Source organism: Leucopleurus acutus (genome assembly GCF_964270905.1).
Source record: "Leucopleurus acutus genome assembly, chromosome: 5".
NCBI classification, from domain to species: Eukaryota; Metazoa; Chordata; class Mammalia; order Artiodactyla; family Delphinidae; genus Leucopleurus; species Leucopleurus acutus.
The window spans coordinates 131,009,915-131,034,703 of NC_139147.1; the positions used below are offsets into that span (position 1 = coordinate 131,009,915).

General features: G+C 40.0%; 1 protein-coding gene and 1 pseudogene across 2 annotated transcripts in view; one reads left to right on the plus strand and one right to left on the minus strand.

Moving 5' to 3' along the window:
* The window catches only part of LOC309961725 (ras-related protein Rap-1b-like), a 151,157-nt pseudogene that overhangs the window by 82,427 nt on the left and 43,941 nt on the right, over positions 1-24,789 (plus strand). The window lies entirely within an intron of this gene.
* Positions 1-24,789, minus strand: part of ACP3 (acid phosphatase 3) — a gene marked incomplete at both ends in the record, with an annotated part of 50,564 nt that overhangs the window by 6,435 nt on the left and 19,340 nt on the right. The window contains 8 exons of the mRNA XM_082839332.1: positions 4,567-4,733; positions 8,459-8,562; positions 10,517-10,599; positions 15,316-15,448; positions 16,774-16,866; positions 19,489-19,587; positions 24,107-24,259; positions 24,700-24,786. Coding sequence (XP_082695458.1) covers positions 4,567-4,733; positions 8,459-8,562; positions 10,517-10,599; positions 15,316-15,448; positions 16,774-16,866; positions 19,489-19,587; positions 24,107-24,259; positions 24,700-24,786 — 919 coding nt within the window. The remainder of the gene's footprint in view (positions 1-4,566; positions 4,734-8,458; positions 8,563-10,516; positions 10,600-15,315; positions 15,449-16,773; positions 16,867-19,488; positions 19,588-24,106; positions 24,260-24,699; positions 24,787-24,789) is intronic.

Here is a 24,789-nt window from a genome sequence, read left to right on the forward strand (position 1 = left end):
TAAATCTTGGGCATGTGTTTATGTGCTATAGATTCTCAGCTTTACAAAGATTATGAGGGGAAACTGGAACCTCCTAACAGTAAATCTCTTTCCTACCAAATAACTGGAGTTGGAGATTGAGGTAGGGTTGGGAGAATGCAAGTGAAGAAAGTCTGACTATGTTAGTAAAATTTTGGAATTAAAGAAGCATTTTCTAAAACAAGAATTTTATTATTTTCAAGTAACATAGTATGAAACTTAGACTTATGAATTTCCCAGCAAAGCCTCTGGTTAATTTAATTGATATGAGAATGAAGTTAATTGGGCCTACCAGCACTAGGTGAAAACACTGCTCATAGGTATAAGGAGAATTTCATGGATGGAAATACCCTAAGGAGTAGGGTGGTCAGGCATTCTGTATATACAGGATATGTCCTGTTAATGGTTTTGTACTGCTTCCTCTACTGGCTTTCTCAGGGCACTGTTAGTGTCTCAAATTCAGCTTTTTTTCAATAAATTATAAAAATTCAGCAGTTAGAGCTATTTATCAAATTTATCTGGGCATCCTGTACTTTTATTTGCTATATTTGGTGGCCCTACTAAAGAGTCATTCAACCCCTACCACCTTCCATTCTTCAGCCTGCTCTGTAGAGTCTCTGCCAAGGCAAGTGGGCATCCACCCCAATGGACATTTCTGGTCCCAGGGATTTCCCAGCATTGAACACAATCTGTCTTCCTGAAATGTTTACCTGCTGCCTCTCACATCACTCTTTGAGACCATATAGAACAAATCGAATCCTTTTTTCCTTAAAGAAGTTCAAATATTGAATTCACTTTGTTGGAGACCACTTTGTGTTACAAACTTCCTATGAACTAAAACCAGTGGTGTGCTGGTAAACTGGATTTAAAAAAAAAAACCCAAAACAAAAAACAAAACTCTAATTTGTGGGATATGCTGTTTTCTGTAGTGAAAATACTCCTATATGACAGCATGACCAATTTCAAACTGCCAAAGTGAAGTCATTGATCTCAGAGTTGGGAAGTGATACATACTTTCTACACTTGAGATCTGTATGAACTAGATCCAGCACACCAATCCCTAAGTTTTCTTTTTATTAACATATTCTTCTGCTTAATTATATTTCACTCTACTTGGACATTGGATTGTTGATGTTGGTCTTTTGAGTAAAAGAATTCTACAAACATACTGCAGGTAGATTTGATAAGAAGAGGTGACAGATGGCTTTGGAGAATGAAGGAGAGAGTGATAACCAGATAACTCCCAGATTACTGGGTATTGCTACTAATCAAGATAGAAAGAGTAGGTTCAGGGAGGAAAGGTAACTAATTTATACCATCATGAGCAAATATTTATTGAGCACTAATCCATGCCAGGCACAGGCACTTCTGGGTGCTGAGAACCAATACAAGAGAGAATACCACAAATAAAAATCCTTGCTCCTGTGGAGATGACATTTTATCCCATTAAAATTGGCCCCTTGAAGGAAACCTGTGGAAATCTCTTTGGATCCTGAATCTTCTGCCAAGTAACTCCTCTATCCTTTCCAACTTCAAGCCACTAGTACATTTGGTAAAGGCCTTTTGAGCACCTTGTACCACACCATTAGAAGAAACCTCCTTCCAAATTGATTCCATATGCTGTCAACCCTTGTAGGAAGCCTTCCCTGATGCTTCTTGCTTCCTCCTTCCCTCCAAATCCAGGTAACTCTATTCCCATAGCAACCCCTGGAGTCATTAGACGTAACCTTGTAATATGTATCTCTTTACTTCCCCACTACATTGTAAATTTCCAGAGGTTGCTTTCTTAACCAGTTCCATCTTAAATAGATGAAGCAGAGCTATCCATCAGCTTAGCCTTTATCTGAAGTAGCAAAGTCCAAACTAAATACACTTTTAATTTAGAACATTCATTTAAACCAAAGTCACTTTACTTTACATTAATATTTTCCCTCTTATTACATTAAAATAAAACCCCAAACAAAAATATAGCCCCTAAAATCTGTCCTTCAGGAATTTAATTCTAAGTACATACACACAGTTTTTTAAAAAAAAATTATAAAAGTAGTGCTTTTGAACTTCCTAAAATGACTTTATTCATTATTTTTCATTTGGCTTACATGCATGGAGGAGAAATGATAATTAAATGATGGCCCCAAGGCCAAATATTTACTTGGAAAAGAAAGAACACAAACACATCAATTGATGTCATATGTCAGTCATCCCATGACCAACTAGGAGAGAGAATGGCTTTGGTCTAGACTCTGGCATCCAGTAGAAATCATCTCTAGAAACTGTTTCATCTTTATTCCTGCTGGTAATGTAGCATGGTGTTCTCTAGGCAAGTTACATCTGCACATGGCAAATCTACAGGACTCTAAAGGGGGTTATTTGAATATTTCTTTGTTTATAGTAAGTGGTTTCAGTAGGACCTGTGAGTTTGCTTAGGTTTTCTGAAGATACCAGAATCGAAGCCTTATACATTCCTTTTGTCCTCAGAACAGATATCACACCCACACTTTCAACATTCCAATAAGTTTTTTTATTTTAATATTTTATTTCTTTTTTTAAAACATCTTTATTGGAGTATAATTGCTTTACAATGGTGTGTTAGTTTCTGCTTTATAACAAGGTGAATCAGTTATACATATATACATGTTCCCATATCTCTTCCCTCTTGCGTCTCCCTCTCTCCCACCCTCCATATACCACCCCTCTAGGTGTCACAAAGCACCGAGCTGATCTCCCTGTGCTATGCGGTTGCTTCCCACTAGCCATTCTGACTGGTGTGAGAGGATATCTCATTGTAGTTTTGATTTGGATTTCTCTAATGATTAATGATGTTGAGCATTCTTTCATGTGTTTGTTGGCCATCTGTATATCTTCTTTAGAGAAATGTCTATTTAGGTCTTCTGCCCATTTTTGGATTGGGTTGTTTGTTTTCTTGTTATTGAGCCACATGAGCTGCTTGTAAATTTTGGAGATTAATCTTTTGTCAGTTTCTTCATTTGCAAATATTTTCTCCCATTCTGAGGGTTGTACTTTGGTCTTATTTATGGTTTCCTTCACTGTGTAAAAGCTTTTAAGTTTCATTAGGTCCCATTTGTTTAGTTTTGTTTTTATTTCCATTTCTCTAGGAGGTGAGTCAAAAAGGATCTTGCTGTGATTTATGTCATAGAGTGTTCTGCCTATGTTTTCCTCTAATAGTTTATAGTTTTTGGCCTTACATTTAGGTCTTTAATCCATTTTGAGTTTATTTTTGTGTATGGTGTTAGGGAGCGTTCTAATTTCATACTTTTACATGTACCTGTACAGTTTTCCCAGCACCACTTACTGAAGAGGCTGTCTTTTCTCCACTGTATATTCTTGCCTCCTTTATCAAAGATAAGGTTACCATATGTGCGTGGGTTTATCTCTGGGCTTTCTATACTGTTCCATTGATCTATATTTCTGTTTTTGTGCCAGTACCATACTGTCTTGTTTCCTGGAGCTTTGTAGTATAGTCTGAAGTCAGGGAGCCTGATTCTTCCAGCTGCATTTTTCGTTCTCAAGATTGCTTTGGCTATTCGGAGTCTTTTTTGTTTCCATACAAATTGTGAAATCTTTTGTTTTAGTTCTGTGAAAAATGCCAGTGGTAGTTTGATAGGGACTGCATTGAACCTGTAGATTGCTTTGGGTAGTAGAGTCATTTTCACAATGTTGATTCTTCCTATCCAAGATCATGGTATATCTCTCCATCTATTTGTATCATCTTTAATTTCTTTCATCAGTGCCTTATAATTTTCTGCATACAGGTCTTTTGTCTCCTTAGGTAGGTTTATTCCTAAATACTCAATACATTTTTCCTGGGAGATATTCAGAACATTCTTACATTTCTTTTTTTTTAATTAATTTATTTTATTAATTTATTTTTGTCCACCTTGGGTTTTCATTGCTGCGCGCGAGCTTCCTCTAGTTGCGGAGAGGGGGGGGCTACTCTTCATTATGGTGCGTGGGCTTCTCATTGCTGTGGCTTCTCCCGTTGTGGAGCATGGGCTCTAAGCAAGTGGGCTTCAGTAGCTGTGGCACGTGGGCTCAGTAGTTGTGGCACGTGGGCTGTAGAGTGCAGGTTCAGTAGCTGTGGTGCATGGGCTTAGTTGCTCAGTGGCATGTGGGATCTTCCTGGGCCAGGGCCTGAACCCATGTCCCCTGCATTGGCAGGTGGACTCCCAACCACTGCACCACCAGGGAAGCCCCCATTCTTACATTTCTAATTTTGTTCCAGTTTGATATGTGTTCCCCGAATTGCAATTCTTTGATCCCAAGCAAATGTTTTCTGCTTCATTACTGCCTCCTGGGTTTATGTAGGTTGACAAGGTTTATGGCAAGTAGGAGCAGGGCCAGGTAAAGAGGTAGGAGTTGCCTGAAGTTGAGGTCTCTGAAACATACAATTATCACCCCAAACCTATTTCCCCCAAAGATGGGGTTGAAGCCAGTTTATATTCTCAAAGCACCAACCGTCTGGAGAAAGGGTATTCTGCCCTCTCTGCAGAGCTCTGTGTGCACCCTAATCCATAGCGTCCTCAGTACCTTCATGGTTGCTCATGGCACACTCTGTGGACCAGTCTTGGGAGATCACAGGGGCAACCAGCTCAGCAAACTTTGTCAGAGGGCAGCTGGGGGTGCAGCCAGGCAGCGTGAGGGGATGTGGTTCATGCTGCGTCTCATTCCGATAGTACATCTCTATGAAGTACTCCCTGGTGAAGGAAGGTAGAGGAACAGGAGGAAAGACCTCTGTTAGTTCTGTGTTGTTGAACTTCCATTGAATTTCTTTCTACTTAGCCTGTACCATGTCAGCTGAAGGACTAGTGGAAGAATTTATGGGAAAGAGTAGATATTAGCCAATTTAGCTGTGGGAAGAGGGGGACTGGGGCAGGTGGGCCAGATTGGGAGGGTGGAAATGGGAGGGCTGGTTTGTTAGATGACCAGGGGCATGCGAGGCAGGGACCGGGATGCTTAGTCAGAGAAGGAGCTGAGGGGCAATGGTTGGGGGAGTTGGGGGTGATTTGGTGAACCTTCAAGTAAGAAGTGGGGCGCAGGTGGGTTGTTGGGTTTTCTTTCTCCTATTCTCTCTCTTTCATGCTTCACATTTGCGCTTTCCTTTTCTTTTTCCTCTCTCAATATTTCTTTCAGTCTTCCCCCTAAATGAATGTATCTTCCCTCTCCTTAACCAGGCCAGAAACATGGAACTGAATAATATATAACATATGTGCTTGAATATACAGCAAGACTTATAAAAATGATACCTCAGAAGGAGGGGGTGGGTGTGTATTCAAGTCCTTACATTTGCTCGTGTTGAGGAGGGCTCTCTCACCACTTTATTTAAAAAAAAATACACTGTTTAGGGAAGGACCACTGGCCCAAACCAACCTTGTAAAGCTAGTACAAGCTGCCTATGGAAGTCATTTGCCAAAGAGACAGGAGAGAAATTCAAGTATAGTAACCTCACAACTGCAACTTTTGGATGTTGTTATAAACAAGCCTTTCAAATAAATCACTTTAAGAAACCATATAAACAGTAGTAACCACAAATATTCATTTATATGTTTCTAAAAACTTCCCTAATATTATATGAATGAGCACTTATATCTTGGAATAACTTTTTCAATGACAGTATCCTTTATATCATGATAATATGTCAAAGATGACTAACAGTCAATCAAAATTCATGATTCTCTTTACATAGAATAAAGTTACAGCTGAGACGTGAGTGCGCTTCCCAGACTCCCTTGCAGTCAGGAGGCACCAAGTGACTAATTTTAGCTAGTATCGTAGAATGTAAGTAGAAGTGACATATGCCCCTTCGGGGCTGAGGTGCTTGCTAAGCAGATTGTCTTCTCCACCCTCTCATTCTTTCCTACAAGCTCTCTGCAGGTGAGCACAGCACTCTTGAAGACTGTAGGTCCAAAAGATGGAATCCTGGGTCCCCAAATCACCATGTGTGAATCACACCATGGATGAGTCACTTCCTATTGGCCAGGAACATCTGCATTGGACTGTTAGATGAATGAGAATGAAATCTCCATTGAGTTAAGCTTCTGAGATTTGAGGTTCATCTGTACAGCAGCCAAAATTACCCTTATTAATTAATATATTTGGAAAACATTTTTAGGGGACTCAAAATTGGCTCCGGTGGTAAAGACACAAGTAAAGGTGCATACAAAGAGTTTGAATAAAAGTGTTTCATAAAATATGAAAGTGAGAAGAAGCACTATTTAACTTAGTGAATTATTTTATATAGTATATGATTTTAAGTTTATGTACGTAACCAAAAATGGAATAGTTTTAGAATATATTTAGCTATCTTTTTTTTGTGTGTGTGTGTGTGTGTGTGTGTGTTACGCAGGCCTCTCACTGTTGTGGCCTCTCCCGTTGCGGAGCACAGGCTCTGGACGCGCAGGCTCAGCGGCCACGGCTCACGGGCCCAGCCGCTCCGCGGCATGTGGGATCTTCCCGAACCGGGGCACGAACCCGCGTCCCCTGCATCAGCAGGCGGACTCTCAACCACTGCGCCACCAGGGAAGCCCTATTTAGCTATCTCATCTACAAACTTAAAAGTTTGTATGTTTAAGGTGGATAAAAATCTAAAAATTCTCTTTTTCTCTCTTTATTTTCTCATAGGGATAAAGTGGAATCACCTTACACAGAGGATCCCCTAATTTGCTGGTATATACATATGCCTATATTTGTTAACTTGGGTTCTCCTTGTTCCTAATCTATAAGCAAGCAAGTTTAACTTTTGATACTCCTCTGGAGTGTTAAAAAAAATCTTAATATAACAACAAACTTGACTTCTGCCTGTGAGTGACAGTTGGTTACTTTTTTTCCTGTTGTTCAGTGTCTCTTAGTTGAAAAATACCCCACACTTAATTCATAATATGGATTTATTCAAGGTGGTGAGAGAATGATTCAGTGGGACAAAATGCTTCAGTGACCTAAATAAAAACAGGCTCAGGACTACCGGGTACAGAAATCAGAGAGGAGGGAGGCTCGAGGAAAGTGGGTAGTTTCTTTTGTCTTATCCCGAAGAGACAGAGCCTACTCCTAGAGCTGATCCTGGAATTTTCACTGGATTTATTAACTCTGTGCCTGAAGCCAGTATTGACAGAGCACTTGTCCACAGTCTTCTCATTCCCATTTTCAGCTCTGTTTGGATTTTCTCCATGTTATGGGATTTGTCTCTCCATTCTGACTCTAGATATTTGAGAGCAAAACTTGCTAAGACCACATTTCAATTCTATTTCATTGTGCTTGGCACCCAGTTAGAGGTTCAACAAAGGATGAACTTACCTTTCCCTAACTGTGCAGAACTCACTTTCTTTGTAAGCAGTGAAGATCTTGGTAGAGAATAGGTCTCTGTGTTGCTATTTTCCTACTCTACAAATTCAGGTGGCCAGAAACCTATAGCCAGGACTACAATTTGCAAAAAGAAATGCAGGGTGCCTTGTTTAAAAATTATTAAGAATTTCAGAATGGCGACACTGGGTCATTAAACCAAGCACGGGCTCTTCTGAGCACAGGGCCCTGTGTAATTGTAGTCAAGATCGTCCTGACTGCGGCTATGGTGAAAGCCGTAAGGGGAGAGCAAAATGCACCTCCCCAGCTAATCCTGAAATTAGCTGGGGTCCCTGCCCTAACTTAGCCCCTGCCTTGTTCTTATTCCATCAATAATATTCAAGAGGTCTCTTCCTCCCAACGAGAATGCCAGTGTCACAGAAGGTACAAATTTTTGGTATGACCTTGGCTATAGTGACCAACTCTTCCTGGTTTGCCCAGGGCTTTCCTGGTTTTAACAATGAAACTTACATGTTCTGGGAACCTCTCCAGTTCTGGGTAAACTAGGACACTTGGTCTCTCTAAACTTGGCCTTTCTAGTGGGCTTGAGCCAAGCCTTGGTCAGCTGGGGAGGGCCACACCAGATTGCAAAGTGGTGAACACTGAGCAGAGGTTGTACTTTAAGAATCCTACCTGATGGATATGTATTGCCAGAAGCTGCATGGATATGTTTGACATCTTTAATTGAAAGAACATTATTTATAACCATCAACAAACTTAATTTTTCTCTTGGCATCTTTTACCAGCCTGTGTTTTCCAAGAGAACAGTGTAATGTCCTCATCCTTCTTAGAATACCTTAATCTTTTTTAAAAAATGTAATTTCTGTCACTTAGGGTGGTTCTTTCAAATTTTTCGTCTACTGTGTCTGTACATTATTTCCCAATAAAGGTCGTCATGAAAACAAAGAAAACGGAGGTCATGACTAAGCAAAGATAGTGTTACTCACTACCATTCTTCCCTCTGAATATAAAACCAAACCAACCAGACAGACAGACAAAACAACTCTTAAGTCAGTAACAACAATAATGATAACAAAACCTAGGATCCAGTGATATTAATTTTGAAAAACACCTCTTAGACACTTACCCCTTCTCAAAGTACAATTCCGTAAAGTGGCAGGACGCATGGGGAGGAAGGATTCCGTTGTAAACATCTAGCGCCATCTGTAGGGCACTCACAGTAGTGTCATGCTACAGAGATTTGAAACAAACATTTTTGATCTTTATCTCTGGTTCAAATTTACAGTCAACAGACGTGTATCAAGCATTTGTAGAGCACCATGATGGTTTCTGATTCAATTAAATTGTCCATACCTCCAATGACTTAAGAAGTAGAGAGGTAAAGGACAAATTTTGATTGTGCATCTACTGGTTGCTAGGCAGTGAGATTTACATACATATAATTATTTCCTTTCAAAAGATGAAGAAACTGAAACCCAAAGGAATTAAGTTACTTGGGTGGAATTCCCTGGCTTTCCAGTGGTTAGGACTGTGCACTTTCACTGCTGAGGGCCCGGGTTCAATCCCTGGTAGGGGAACTAAGATCCCACAAACCTCATGGCATGTCCAAAAAAAAAAAAAAAAGAAAAGAAAAAAAAAAAGAAATTTAGTAACTGGCTTTATGTCATATATCTCCAAAGTGAAAGAAAGTAAAATCCGAGCCAAGCCTTCTGATTTTGTCCTATGCCTTCCCCAGTAGAACATCTCTCTCTTTTAGCCTGTTTCATTGATTTTCATTAAATTTTAAAATAATTTGGCATATATTAATGCTAGATTATATATTTTTTTACAGATTAGCATCATCTGTGATTTTAAAGTTAGGGAAGAATATATGAAGTTACAAATGTTTAGACAGAATAAAATGTAAGGAAGTAGAGTGTGTAGCTTAAAAAGAATTGTTAAAGGTTTATCTCAGAATAGCTGGAAGGCATGAGACTGGTTTTCAGCCCCAGTTTTGCCACCTATTAGTTATCTAATCTTAAGAAATCCTCAATTTTCATATCTACAAAATGGGCATAACATTTGGTTGCCTAAACTCTATGGCAGCATATACATACTCAAAGGGGTTAGAACTGATTTACTAGAGAAAAAGAAAAAAAAAGGAGTGACAGATTTATGACTTGTCAAAAGTCACACAAGTTATAACTGGAAACCAGATTAGAAACTAGAAACCCTGAAAGAATCAATTAACTTCAGGCCTGCCTTTATCAAAGAAGCACTGCATTCTGTTCCCTCCATGAGCTCGTTCTCTAGTCTATACCATTTAGAACCCCAGATGATAGACTCCCTGTATCTTTAATAATCTCTTCCATCTTCTTGCAGAATGAAACCATGGCTTTCTCCAGCCAGACCACATCTAAGAAATCCTCTGTCCTGCAGAAGTGGATGGGAGACCGACTTATCCCTCCCTGTCCTGTTTCCCTGCTCATCCCAGACTCAAGGGACACCCATTTCAGTGCATAGTACATCTCTAGACTTCTCCCCCAACAATGCCTCTTTCCCTGGCTCCTGCTCCGAGATGGATGCCTTCTCCAAGATCTCTCTCTCTTTCCTTTCTACACCCAACTGTAGCTCTGACTTCAAGTTGTAGATTTCCTTCCCTTTCCTTCTTATATCCCCTTTACTATCTGAAGTTTCCTCTTGGATGCAGCTGGCATTTCAAACCCAACTGCCTAATGGTATATTCATCTGACCCATGACCACCTCTATTAATGGTTCCACCCTCCTTCCAGTCATTGAGACTTGAAACATTTACCTTCATCTGTGGCTTAGCTTCCAGATCATTGCCCTCCGCCCACATTCCAATTCATCACCAAGTCTGTACACTCAGCTTTCCTTGTAATTCTCCTATCACTTTCCCTCTCCTGTTTCTGTTCTGGTTTTAGTTTGGAACAGAAGTGATGTTTCCCTTCTCTAAGGCACCAAAGCACTGGCTTGTATGACACTGCGATTCTGCTTTGCATGGTATTTATGTGCTTACTTTTCTTCTTGTCAGTATTGAACTGTAAATTCCTTGAGAGCCAGAATTATGTATTTAATTTTAAAGAATTTGAACAGGGAAATGATGATGAAGAAGATGAAGGCCCCTCCTGAAAGAACTCACACACTTGAATAAACAGATGCTGAATGGGAATAAAATACTTACTGCAGAATATATAATGAGTTTTCTGTGGTTCAATGGCTGAGTTGCACTCTTCATGTGATAGAGGATTTCTTTGACCAGGACACCTTAAAGAAGATAGATCAACAATTGAGCTGAACCAAATATGGGCTTATATTTTAGTTCATAAGCTTTTTGCTCATTCATACAGAGATTCTCTCTGCCAGGATTCTTAAGACTTAAGAAGAGAGGGCAAGAACTCATTTTGGTGGAGCATCTGCTGTGTGCTAATAGTGTGATTTGTATACATTATTTCACTGAATCCTGACTTCTATCCCCATTTATAAGTGAGGAAGCTGAGGCTCAGAGCCATTAAGTGACTCACTCAGCTGGGGAAGAAGAGCTGGATTGGCATGTTAGGACTTTAGTATACCAGATTTTGTTAAAACTCAAGTTAGGAGGTTGATGAACTTGGAATTTCAGACAGGTTTTTACAGATAGTTGTTAGCCATTGTTCTTGTCCAGGGCAGGTCTGAAATCACAGGGTGGCATGCACCTCTCTGTCTTCATCCCTCTGGCAGCCACACCTGTGAGAGGCCAGGGGAGAAAGCAGCTCTCTGGATGTCTGCAAGGGTGCAGACTGTCTTCTGTGGACCATTGCTCCAGGTTACTCTGGGTGTCACTATTAGGGGGGCAGCCAGCACTTTTAGTTTTCATCTGAGGGCTCCATCTGTCATCAATAGAGGAAAGCTTTTGCCCTTTGCATTTGTTGCTCCTGAGGTGGTAAAAGGCACACAGACACAGCACAGAGTCTCCATCCCATCAGCAGACACTGGGGCTGAGGATACCTCGTGGTGCAGGTGCTGTCCTGAGGACGTGCTGCCCCAGGGGCTTCCACACCATCCACCGAGGACTCCTTGTGTCTCTGTTGGTCATCTCTCTACAGTGCATGTGGTGTCCTCACTTAAGGATGACCAGTTTTCTTTTGTAATGAGCAGGGCATTGATGTTAACAGAAGATTATGATCCCAGGCTCTGTGGTCCACTCAGCAAATCACGCACTGAGCAGCTACGATGGGTGAATCAGACATGGTCCCTGTCCTCAAAAAGCTCATAAAACAGTGAGAAGAGACTGTCTATTGGTCTGTGTACCAATAAGCACAATAAAAGAGGGAGGTGATCTGCTCTTTCCGTGGGTGCTAGGGCTTCCTTGACTAGGAATAGAGGGAACTATAGGCTGCACTTCCCACAGGTCTGCACCTTTCTGCTTCAGGGAAGGTTGCCTTCTGGGAGCCCTTCAGAGCTTAGGCTTGATCTTCGGGCCACGATGGAACTAAACTCTGTGGCCGAGTTTCTGGGAGTCATGACAGCCACCTTCAATCAGCAACTTGTCCCTTGTCAGCAGGTGCCTTTGCAGCAGCTTTCAGTGTTGATGACGGAATAGATCAGCTCTTGGTTCTGTGGTGCTTGTGCAACTTGTCCCGGGAGAAAATAGGGGTAACTATCATAATAATCCACAGGCTCTGGCATGCCAATAGTCATGGTGTTTTCTTGTTTGTTTGTTTGTTTGGTTTTTTTTTTTTTTTGCGGTATGTGGGCCACTGTTGTGGCCTCTCCCATTGCGGAGCACAGGCTCCAGACACGCAGGCTCAGCGGCCATGGCTCACGGGCCCAGCTCCTCCGTGGCATGTGGGATCTTCCTGGACTGGGGCACGAACCCGTGTCCCCTGCATCGGCAGGCGGACTCTCAACCACTGCTTCACCAGGGAAGCCCACTAGTCATGTTTTATAGGAGGGGAAGCTGAGGCTCAGAGAGGTTCAGCAACTTGTCCAAGATCATACAACTTGTAAGTAGAGGGGCTGAGTTTCACTGAACTCAGCATGTCCAGCTTCAAAACCTTGGTCTTAATTATTAGGCCTCACTGTAGCTAGCTTCTAAGTTCCCTGGTGCATCATTTATTAAATCTGCATACATTAGACAGAATATTATTGATTTGAAGACATAAACTTCACTTCTGTCACTATTGGGCTATATCAGGAGTTGGCAAACTTGTTCTATAAAGGGCCAGTAGTACATGCTTTAGGCTCCGTGGGCCAGGTGTTCTGTCACAACCATTCATTCTCAAGTGGAAGCACAAAAGCAGCCAAAGATACTACCTAAATGCATGAGTGTGGCTGAGCTTCAACAGCATTTTATTTACAAAAAATAGGCAGCAGCCTGGATTTGGCCTGCAGTCTGTTGCCTGCCGACATCTGATCTATAGCAAGAAGCAATTTGCATTAACACAAACAGGACCAGCCATATATTCCTAAATTAGCCTTAGGAATTAGCCTAGAGATTTTCTTGTGTGTATGGGGGTGTGTTGTGGGGGAAGGCAATGGGAGCAGGATATTACTGAACAGTGTCACCCTTGAAACCAAGTGATGGAACAGAAGTTTTGGCAAAGGTAAGAAGATGCCAGTCAAAGTCCTGATGTTCCCTTGTGACTCTGTCTCCCAGACTGTACATGCTTTCTCTGCAGGGTTGGGTTCAGGTGCTTCATAACAAGCGTGTAGTTGACAAATCTCTCTTGCCTTGCCAGATCTGAACAATATGCTGAGCTTGTGTCTTGGCAGGAATCACTAAGGAAACAATTTCCTGGCTTATCAATAGCACTGGGCTTCCCCTAGAAAATAGGACAGGTGTATGCATATGAGTGCCAGTCCTTATAGAGTCCAAGACCCAGAGACCACCTTAGGGAAGGACTCTGATAGACAAATCTAGTTTAGTGAACTCATCAAATGGGGAAACTGAGACCCAGAGAGGGGAAGTGACTTCCTCAAAATGCAATCTCTAGTAGCCAAGAGAAAAAAGTAAAGGAAATATGAAGCAAGCTGCTGGGAAAACCCCCATCTTATATTCAGATACAGGCCCCTGCATTTATTAACAGATTCTAGTCAACCCCTACCTGGCTTTCCCTGCCCTTTTCTTCACCATCTCCTACATCTAGAGAAGTGCTTCTGAAACTTTATTGTACATGTGAGGTATCTAGGGATTTCATTAAAATGCAGATTCAGATTCAGCTAGTCTGGGGTGGGGCCTAGGATTCTGCATTTCTTTCTAGGGGCTTGGCGATGCTGACGTTGCTGGTCCATGGACTGCATCTTTAGTAGTGAGGGGATGAATTCCTGAGCCCATCATGACTAGGTTGGGGAAATGAAGAATCTTGTCTCTACCATCTGATGCATTTGGCCACCATACTGCTGGTTCCTGCTGGTTCAGGAATGAGATCTGGTGCTTATGTGGCCAATGAGGCCCAACTTTCACCTTCTGCATCCTTTGTTGTTTGGTACGTAGGATTGAGTTGGGTCTTGGGCTCTGTTCCTACACACAGTCTGTGTCCTGCCTGCTAATTTTTCCTAAGACACCAGATTCCATCTATGACTCATCTCTGGATGCTCTCCCATCCCCAGGGTCTGGGTCTTGTGGTTCATGTCCTCAGCACAGAGTGAGGACTTGTACATTCTCATCAAGTCTCTCTCTGCACTGTGCAACCAGGGCTCTGTAACAGCAGGTCTGCAACACTATTACATCATTCATGACCACTGCCCTAAATTATTTGTCCCAAGGTACTTTGTTCACCTCATATGAAATTACTCCCAACCATACTGACTTCATACCTCATTAGCTGTTCTAGTTACAGCTTACTTCACTCTTTATATGAGCTTTTGTAGCTATAATTGACTCCTCTCCTGGCTGGTGACTTGAATTCTTTCTCTAGCTCTGCAGCCCTGAGTGAACATCCTCCCAGTCTGCTCCAACCCCCAGGATGCTTTGTCTCTGTATTCTCCTGGGGGTCTGCTGAACTTGTCCAACCTCATGGTGAATAGTGTCTGGCAATTGTTGGAGTCCTGATGTGATTGTACTGTTTTCTTCAAAGTCTCTAGAGTATATGACTCAGAACATCTCCTGTGACTTAAATTTTCTTCATTGTTATGACAGCCTGGCATAATAGACGTCTTTCTCTCCATCTTTAGTTTTAATGTCTACATTAACAACACAGGTTCAGACCTGTCATATCCTCAGGGGTCTTGGCCTGCCACTCAGCTGCCCTCAGAGCCTCAGCATTTATCCCCATCCTGCCTGATCTTGGCTTCTTTCTTCGACCCATCTATCCTGATTACAAGGGCTGGGCTCCTTCATTATGATTAGATGTCCTGTTCTACAGAGGGCCAAATCCAGCTGAGAAGAGGCATCACTGAGAAGCAAACATCTTTCAACACCAATGGAAAAATTTAAGCTGTGTCATAAGCTTGTCAATTGCAATAGGTATTAATCTACAGGGCATAATTAGCCTGCAAAGTAAACTGTATTGACTTTAACAATGGCTACCGCCAAGGGTTTTAGGAAAACAGGCCACTTTTGCTACACCTCCCACTTGAAAAATTCACCCTATAGGCCACCAGACACAATTGATTTTTATGTGTCTCAGATATAAAATCCATGATTCTTTGATCTGGAAAGGATGAAAAGTATCATTTAGCTTTAGCCCAAAGCTTCTGTTTTCCAGACGGGAAAACTAAGGCTCAGAGTGGGTAATATTAATGATCATAAAAACACATAATGTTTGATAGTGTATTATGTATCAGGTGCTATTTGTGGTAAGCCTTTGGAATACATACATTCATTTTAATCCTTACTACTAAAGAAGTGGGTATTATTATTATCCCCAATTTGCAGAATGGAAACTGGTACAGGGGTGATTACGTGTCTAATTCAAGGTCACATAACTTATTAACGGTGGGACCACGACTCAGACCCAGATCACTTAACCACAATGCTTCTCTCATTTTTAAAATACTTACCCCCCTGCAGTCTAGATTTCTCTTTCTGCCTGTGAATTCCATAGAGGGACAGGAGGGACAATTCTGATATTTCTTTCAACTTAGTCATGGTGTCCTCTGTGGCCCAGGAGGGTAAAGTGAAATTGTGAACACCCTGTAGCAAAGACAAAGGAAGAAAATGTATATTTTTATTTCTGACTGTCCTCTCTATTGACTTTTTAATCCCCCTTCCCCCACAAAAAGTACTGAGTCCAGCCTTTCTTGGGAGAGAGGGAGATTTCATGAAAGAGGAGACCAAAGTGAAGTAGCCTACAGAAGAATTAAGTGAGAGAGAAGTAAAAAAAAAAAAAAAAAAAAAGTAATGTGGCCACAACTTGGAATAGCTCAGATCAAACTGTAGTAAGGGGAAAAAAAACCCAAGACTTGAACCAGAAAGTGGGTTATTGTTTTTATTGAAGACTCTTTTATAAGACTATCAAATCTTCCTTGAAACAGATGCTGATGATAAAGTGAAAATATTGGGAATGTCGCGTGTGCTTGGGTCAATGAACTCTAACATAGAGGGGTGCAAACTGTGTCATTTGCTATCAAGATGGAACTATGAAAGTAATTCTCGTCCCCAGACACTCACAATGACCTCAAAATCAGAGGTGTATAGGAGTCTTGTGGCTGGTCAGAATTTTGCCCCAAGATTCAGTGAACTGGCTGGGAAAACAGGATTATAGAGTTTTCCTTTTGGCCAGCAGGTGGAGAATGGTGATTGAGAAAAACATCATGAAGCCCTGAAAAAATAGTAATTTATCTAACTAAAAAGCTTATTTCACATGCATTGTATAGCAAAAGAGAAATTCTTTCCTGATAAAGCAATTTTAATAGCCTGGCTTAAAGTTAGCTTGCTTATTTCTACATACAGAAATCAGGTAATTTTTTTTCTTCTTCTTTCTGTACAACACTATTGCTATTTTCATTAAAGTCTATTTAATGAAGTGGAGCCCAGCGTTCCTGAGTGACTGAAAAATAAGTTAAGTGGTAAGACACAGAAAAACCAATTTTGCCTAAATTTTCTTTTTTTTTTAAGATGTTTTTTGATGTGAACCAGTTTTAAAGTCTTTATTGAATTTCTTACAATATTACTTCTGTTTTATGTTTTGGTTTTTTGGCCATGAGTCATGTGGGATCTTACTTCTCCAACCAGGGATAAGACCCACACTTCCTGCATTGGAAGGCAACGTCTTAACCACTGGACCACCAGGGAAGTCACTGCTTATAATTTTCTAAAGGGTGTATACATAAATAAGAGAGAGAAGAAGTCAGAATTTTCAAGTTAATATAAAGAAGTCTTGACTTATGTTTCAATGTCAAAGGAAGTCTAAATAATACATCTGTACAAAAACAAAAGAAAATGTATTCATCTGTTTCAAAATAGGCATAAATCATAAAATCAGATGGTAAGTTAATCTTTGATATTTTTTCTTTTACCTCACAAAATAAAGGGTCGTAGACTTTACTCCAAATTCCAAAAAGGTCCTGGTCATGGTATCCTGTAAATTTTGGCAAGATTTCTATAAAATCCTGAAACATACACAGAGGGAAAAAATTTTTACACCAGGGTTTCTCGACTTGGGCATTATTGATATTTGGGCTGGATAATTCTTTGCTGTGGGGCTGCCCTGTGCACTGTAGGATGCTCAGCAGCATCCCTGGCCTCTACCCACTAGATGCCACATCATCCCTAGTCCCTCAGTTGCAACAACCCAAAATGTCTCCAGACATTGACAAAGGGTCCCTGTGAGGCAAACTTGCCCCCATTGAGAACTGCTGTTCTTCACATGAAAGTGCACCAGTAATACTGGCTAAGTGCACCAAAGATTTTTACAAATGCTAATTGATCATTTCTTATTATTACATTAAAAATGTGGGCACCTGCTGGCTTACTGCCACATGTTCCTGGTTTGTCCTGGAATCAGACTGAAGTGCACTGCATCAAATTCATCTTGGAAGTAGGTGAAGTATAACTCACATGTAAATGAGTGGAAGGTGAGAAGGGAAAGCATGTCTCAGACCAAAGCACCCCAGGAAGACACAACAGAAACTGGGTCTGGTATCTGGCTATAAATGTGGGATTTGGATGGGATGCAAACATTTCTCTAGGTTCTGTATTATTTTTGGATTGTCATGGTAATGAGACCCATTGGTCAGCTGTCTGCATGATGAATTGGTAGCAATTTCTGGGAAGCCTTTGGAAGATACTGTTTGTCTGATGAATAAATTTTCTAGGAAAATATAATTTGCTAATATTAACCCAAATGGATTTCCATAAAATAAACAGAAATAATTATTAAAGAGCCCACAACCTCCCCCAACAAAACAGAACAAAACAAAACAAAAGCTCCATGGCCAGGTAATTTTATTGGGAAATTCTACCAAGCTTTGTGCTATTTTAACTGACCTGGAGCATAATAAAAGAAAGAAAACTTCCAAAAAATTTGTATAAGCATTGATACTGACAAAGACTGACCAGAAAAGAAAACTATTGTCCAAAGTTACTTTGAATATCAGTGTAAAAAGTCTAGGTAAAATATTAACAGATAATTCAATATCATACTAAAACAAGGGGGGCTTGAATCTAGACATGTAAAGATAGTTCAATAATAGTAAATCTATAAATATAATTAATCTTATTAATTGATCCAAGAGAAAAATAACTTGATTTTACTAAAAATGTTGAAAAGACCTTTAAAAAAATTAAACACCAATATTGACAAACACACTCAAGAAAATAGGAAAGATAGCTAATTCCTTAACTTGATAAAAGTACGTCTATTTGGTCCAAAAGCCAGAATGCTTAATAGGGAAATACTTCTAAAATCAGGAGTAAGACAAGGATACCCACTACCAATACTATTATGTAATAATGGACTGTAAGTACTGGCCAGTACAAATAGGCAAAATAAATCAGAGGTATAAATATTGGAAAAGTAGACGTAAGCCATGATTTTTTTGCAGATCTTATAAGCCTGGAACAAACTTAACAAAAAATATAAAGACCTATATGAAGAAAACCTTAAAACAATCTTGACGATAAGAACAAATAGGAAAATGTATCATGTTCTTGGAAAGGAAGACTCAACAAATTTGCAACAAAGTTGCAAATTCTCCCTAAGTTAATTTATATATTTAATATAACCCCAACAGAAACACTGAAAAGTTAAATGAAAACATACCCATGAAAACTCAGAAAAAGTAGAGAATGAGGGAGAGAATATGTAATATGCTTTAAATATTAAAGCATATAAAATTTGTAATAATTATAACTGTGGTTTTGGCTAATAAAATGAAAGAATAATTAAAAAGAAAAAAATTCTAGAAATAGACCTTATACATATGGGAATTTTAATATGTAACAGCTCAAATTAGTGGGGAAAAGATGAACTACTCAATAAACAGTGATAGAGCAATTAGGTAATATTCTGGAAAAAACTTCAGCAGGATACATACCTCACACGTAACACCAGTATAAACTGTAAATGGGTCCAATATGTAAATGTAAAAATGAAGCTATAGTAGAATTATAAGAAAGCATTGCAGACTTCCTTTATAACCAAGGAGTGGCTAAGGTTTTTCTAAATATGACTACAAATATACAAACCATAGATGGCTATATCAGCACACTTACAACCATGTGGCAAAAACGCTGTAAACAAATCAATAGGCAAACAATAAAAAGAGGGCCATTTGTATCCCAGGAAAAAAAAAAGTTAAGAGAGAGAAAGCTCCTAAAACTTTATAAAAAGAAGAAAACCAATAACCCAAAAGAAAAATGGTGAAGGGATATGAACAGAATAGGAAATACAAATGGCTTTTAACTAGACGAAGATACCCAAAGCTCACTCATCGTAAGAGAAAAGTACTACAGCACAGTGTTCTATAATAGTAATGATACTGATCTTTCTTGTCTCATTCCTGATTTTGGAGGGAATGCTTCTAGTGATACCATCTTTCACTTACAGATTGGCAAATATCCTCAGAGTTGTCTACACACTGTTCAGAAGGCTGTGGAGAAACAGGCACTCTTATGTATTTCTGATGGGAGTAGAAATTGGTATAACCTGATTGAAGGGTAATTTGATAATATTCAAATTGTCCCAGAATTTCCACTATTTCTGCATACCACTAAATAACACATTTTTTAACCTTATAAGGATGCAGCCTCTTTTGGAATTCCTCTGATTTCAAAGTCTTCCTCTCAAGTTCTTGAAAACGAGAGCAGTTCCTGAAAGGCAGGTATAGCAACTGAGGAAAAAGAAAAATCGTAAATTTTGTATTAGTCAAAAGAACTAAAGAAGCTGCAGCCATTAGGTATAAAGTGACCTGAGTAAAAGATTCAAATGTGTTTTGAGCTGAATGGAATTCTAAAATTGAGGAAAAAGAGATCAATGATCGTCTGGTCTTAAATAGTAGGATATATACCCAGAACTCAAAATCTATCTTTTTCATTTCATGAACTTGCCTAAATAGAACTGTGCTATTGGTAAATATTCACACTTCCCAGTTTTTCCTATGAAATGATAACAATTATCTTGCTTCCTTCCAGACCTCTTTCATTTCTAGCACTAGATGTACATCTATGTGCATGAGTGCACACACATACACACACACACACACAAACACAAGTACAGAGAAGTGAATTAGAGGTTCCAGAAAGAATCTTAAGAGATCGATTCACTGAAATACGTTCTTGCAAAGTTGCAGACTGTTAAAATAAGGGAACATGATAAACACATAGAAAAATATATTTGAAAACCTATTATGAGGACAAAATAATCATCCAAAAATGAGTTTAAATTTGACAATCTTTTGTAGTTTTAATTATAATCTATAGGCTGGTGACTCCCAAGTTCATTTTGTTGCTCTTACTTTCCATCTGAGCTAGTCTTGTATTTTCAGCCTTTGGTGGATATCACCAGTTGGATGTTCTCTTCATCCTCAAATTTGACATGTACAAACCTGAACTCCACTTCTTCATTTTTAACAATTTCCTTTTTGTAATCTCTCTACTTTTGCCAATGATGAAATTTATCATCCTGCTTCATAGACTAATCACTTTTGCCTGTCTACTTTCAAAACACAGTTGACCTTGAACAATGCAGAGGTTATGGCGGTTAACCCACACACAGTGGAAAATCTGACTGTAGCTTCACAGTCTGTATCCACTGTTCTGCATCTGGAGGAGTCGACCAACTGGGGATCATGTAGTACTGTAGTACGAATTTATTGAAAAAATTCACATATAAGTGGACCCGTGTAGTTGAAACCCTTGTTGATCAAGAGACAACTGTATATCCAAAATAGACCCCTTTTCTTTACTTTCATTGTCCCCTCCCAGTCCAGACCACCATAATCTGTGTTTCCACTACTGTAAGAGCTTCCTATGTGATCAATTTGCATCACAATTCATCCTCCACACAGCAACTACACTAATCCTTTGTATTTTATTTTTGTAAATGCTAGTATCAGTATTTTAAAACCATCAATCAGATCATGCCATTCTGTAGTTTATAACTTTCACTGGCTTTCCATTTTACTAGGAATAAAATCCAAACTCATGCCCTAGTGACCTTTTTGTCCTGCCTTCCTACTGCTGCCCCCTCACTCACTCCTCTCCAGCAACACTGGGGGCCTTCTTGCTGTCCCCTGAACACACAGGCTGGGGGTCTCTGTGTTCCCTGCCTGAGACACTCCCCCCACTCCAGCTCTTCTAGACATCCTGTCCAGCCACTATCACATTACCTTGTTTTATTGCCTTCAAGGAACTCACTGCCATTTGAAATTATTGTATTTATTTTCTTCTTTATCATCCTATCATTCCTATAAAATATAAACTCGAGGATATCCAGAGTCTTGTCTATCTTGTTCACTGCTGAGCTGTCAAAGCCTAGAACAGGGTCTGGCATATTAGTACCTACTCAAAAACCATTTTATTTATTTTATTTTATTTTATTTTTTTGCAGTATGCGGGCCTCTCACTGCTGCGGCCTCTCCCATTGCGGAGCACAGGCTCCGGACGCGCAGGCTCAGCGGCCATGGCTCACGGGCCCAGCCGCTCCGCGGCATGTGGGATCTTCCCGGACCGGGGCACGAACCCGTGTCCCCTGCATCGGCAGGCGGATTCTCAACCACTGCGCCACCAGGGAAGCCCAAAAACCATTTTATTTTTGTAAGTTGCTTCCTTGTCACCTTCTTCTGTGTCGCCTTGTCTTACCTCGCCTTCCTTCCCCTGATGTCTTTACCATCTAATTTCAGGCCTTCACGTCCTCACTCCTGCATGACTTCAACAGTTGTTTTCAGAAAGCTCAGTATTTTCCCTCCAAGCCACTGTCAGACAAATGCCCCAAAGCACTGCTCATTGTGTGTGTGCACAGTACTGAGGGAGGTACACAGTTTTTCTATGTCCCCTGCTTTACATCTAAATTTCCCACCCTGGCTTTCACAATTTTCCACAGGAGAAATGACACTGTTGAGGGGAAAAGCACAGAACTATTAATTTAAAGGTCTAGGTTTTAATGAATTACTTAACCTTTCTAGACTTTCGTTTTCTCATCTCACATATTGAAAGAATCAGGCTGAAAATGGAATAATCACCTAACCGTCTGTCCAGAATTTTGCAGGTTACAAAGTCATTTCCTTTTCTTAACTGAGGTGGTTTTCACAAATCCCTGTGAAGAATTTAGGTGGGTACTGTTGTTCCCATTTTACAGAAAAGGAAACTGAGGTGCAGGGAAGTTACTCAAGGTCAAGTATCTGAAGTGGTAGGTGGCTCTCAGACTCAGGTTTTCCCAGCTCTAAATTCAGCCCTCCATCTACATCACGCTGCCTTTGTCTCAAGATTCCTTCTGGCTATTAAATTTGGATTCTCTAACCTGTGCCCGACACACTTATTCAGTCTTATTTTCATTCTTTCTAAATATGAACTCTGAACATAGACGGACAAGCACTCTACCTTGACTCAAAGCTAAGCTTTTGGGCTGCGCTGCTCTCCTTTCCTACCCTCCTCCAAGATCTGGTTCAAGTTCTCACTCTGTCCATGAAGACTTGAATGACTGCCCTTTGGTAGCTCCGAGTATGTCTTATTCTCTGAATTCCTCCAGCATGTGCAGCTTGTTCTTGAAATCGTTGCCCTCCACTTGCATTGTATTCTACACACTTCACAAGTGTGAATATTTTTTCATCAAATGGATTATAAATTAGGGAAGAAAACTGGCCTCATATTTCTCTTCTATTTCTGTATAGCAGTTAGCAAAGTTCTAGGAATAACTTTGGTTGATTGATTGATTTTGTTAAATTTTCTAGTTGATGTTAGAGAGAATTGTTTTCATCTTAGTAGGTAGCAGGAAGCCACAGGTAGACAATCTTACTTGTTTCTTTCTCCCTCTTCCTCACTCTCCCTGTTTTTCTTCCTCTTCTAATAGCACCTGCATTCTCTTTACTATGTAATTTAATCATTATCTTTCAAGATTAAAGGTTAAACAGCTACCCTGGTCTATATTGGCTAAATTTGGTGCTTCCTTCCAGTCTTTGTAGAAAAGGCTGTGGTCAAAGTGAAATTTTTTCTTTTTGGAAGAAAATATTCACAAGCTCCTAAGAACACTGATAATCATAATGATTCCTTCTGATTCTTTGATGGAAAGAGGCATAAATAAATCATCCTATCTTTTCAGGAAACAGCAGAAAATTTGACTGGAGTAGATTTACCTAGAGTGAGGTTGACCGGGTTAAGCTCTTTCTACAAAGCAAGTGGGAAAAATTCTTAAGTCACCAGTTTTGGCAATTGTCAAATTTCTTGGTAACCCACCCCAGAGCTCTCTGAGCAACATTCTAGGTCTGGTAGTCATGCTAAGCCTCAGTCATAAAGAGAGGAGATGGTCATGTTATAATGTGACTGCAGGGGAATTAGGAAGGGTTCCTTGTCCCAAACTATTTCCTTCACACAGTCCTAAATTCCACATCTGAAAGATTAGTTAGACTTATTTATTACTATTTTAAAAAATAGCAATACCTCTGAAAAGATAAAAGAGTTCTTGGTCAGTCCCACCTAGTGTAAATAAATTTGAGAGTTTCTCTCAAACAACCTCATTTAGGCAACTTGGTTTATGGTACTTGTTCTCAGACTTGGCTGTCCACTAGAATCATCTAGGGAGATTTTTTAAAAATATTGATGCCTGGGTCCCACCTTCAGAGATTCTGCTTTATTATGGCATGTGCCCGGGGCATCAGGATTTTAAAAAATTTCCAGGTGATTCTAACAGGCAGCTAACTTTGAGAACCACTAGTTTACACTAAAGGAAACTGCTCTGGAATGAGATCAGCCTGGTTCTAGTCTCAGTAGTGATGTTTATCATCTGTGTGACTTTGGATCTATTTTGTTTGACTTCTCGAGCACTTTTTTCCCTGGCTGGAAAAGAAGGACAATAATATTGTCCATTCAAGATTGTTATGAAAGGTAAATATGATGACACATATAGCATGTTGGGCACTAATTACATAATCAGATCTTTCTTTTTTACCCTGCCTAGGAATGGGGATTGCCAAAAGTTGAAAGACTAGCAAAACAAAGTGGATAATAAAGCTCTAAAGAGAAATTCTGTTCCTACTCCCTTCTGTTAGGACTTTCTATGTCCTTTGCACCTTTATTTAGGAAAGAATTAAGACTGCACAGCCCATGAAGTGTCCAGACTCCCAACTCCACAAGTCCTGAGCAGCCTGCCTTCCTTCTTCCAGAACCAATGAAATCCCCGTTTTCCATAATACTGACCCGATCTTCAGAAACCGGGACTGTGTGCACTGGGATGGGCTGCCAGGGTAGGCTGGGATTCCAGATGCTGATACCTTCTGGGGGAAATAGGGCTGCAAGGTTTGTCATAGCACTCATCAAAGCCCGGTCAATATCCGTGCTTCGAACAAAAACCTAGAGTGGGAAGATCAAAGGAGAATCCAATAGAGAGGAACTGCGGGGTTTTTTTTTTCCTATGGAGTTAATAGTGTATTTCAGAAAGGGCAGAACACCTACACCAAAATATTAGCAGACATTGTGGTAGCATCATGATCATAATACCTATTATGGAAGAGATAATATTATGAGCATGCCATGGCATAAAGCAACCTGGTATGCCAACAGCTGAATTGACAAAAGAGACCAATCAAGTGGTGGCTACTTGCCAAGCCTAAGTATTTACTGTAGGTGTCCATGTTGAACTTACTTATATTCATACATTTTTTTTAAGGAGTACATTTGTAAACAAGACATCTGACTTTTATAAGTTCCTTGAGAAACAGGGAATTTTTACAAATACATTATGCTAAACTATTTCAAGGGGCAAGGTTCCCACTATTAGCTTCCCAACTTACCTGTTCATGTTTATAGGACTTGTTCAAGAATTTTTCATATCGTTTCCTTATATATTGTCCAAGTTCATAATGCTGCTCCATGCCCAGCTA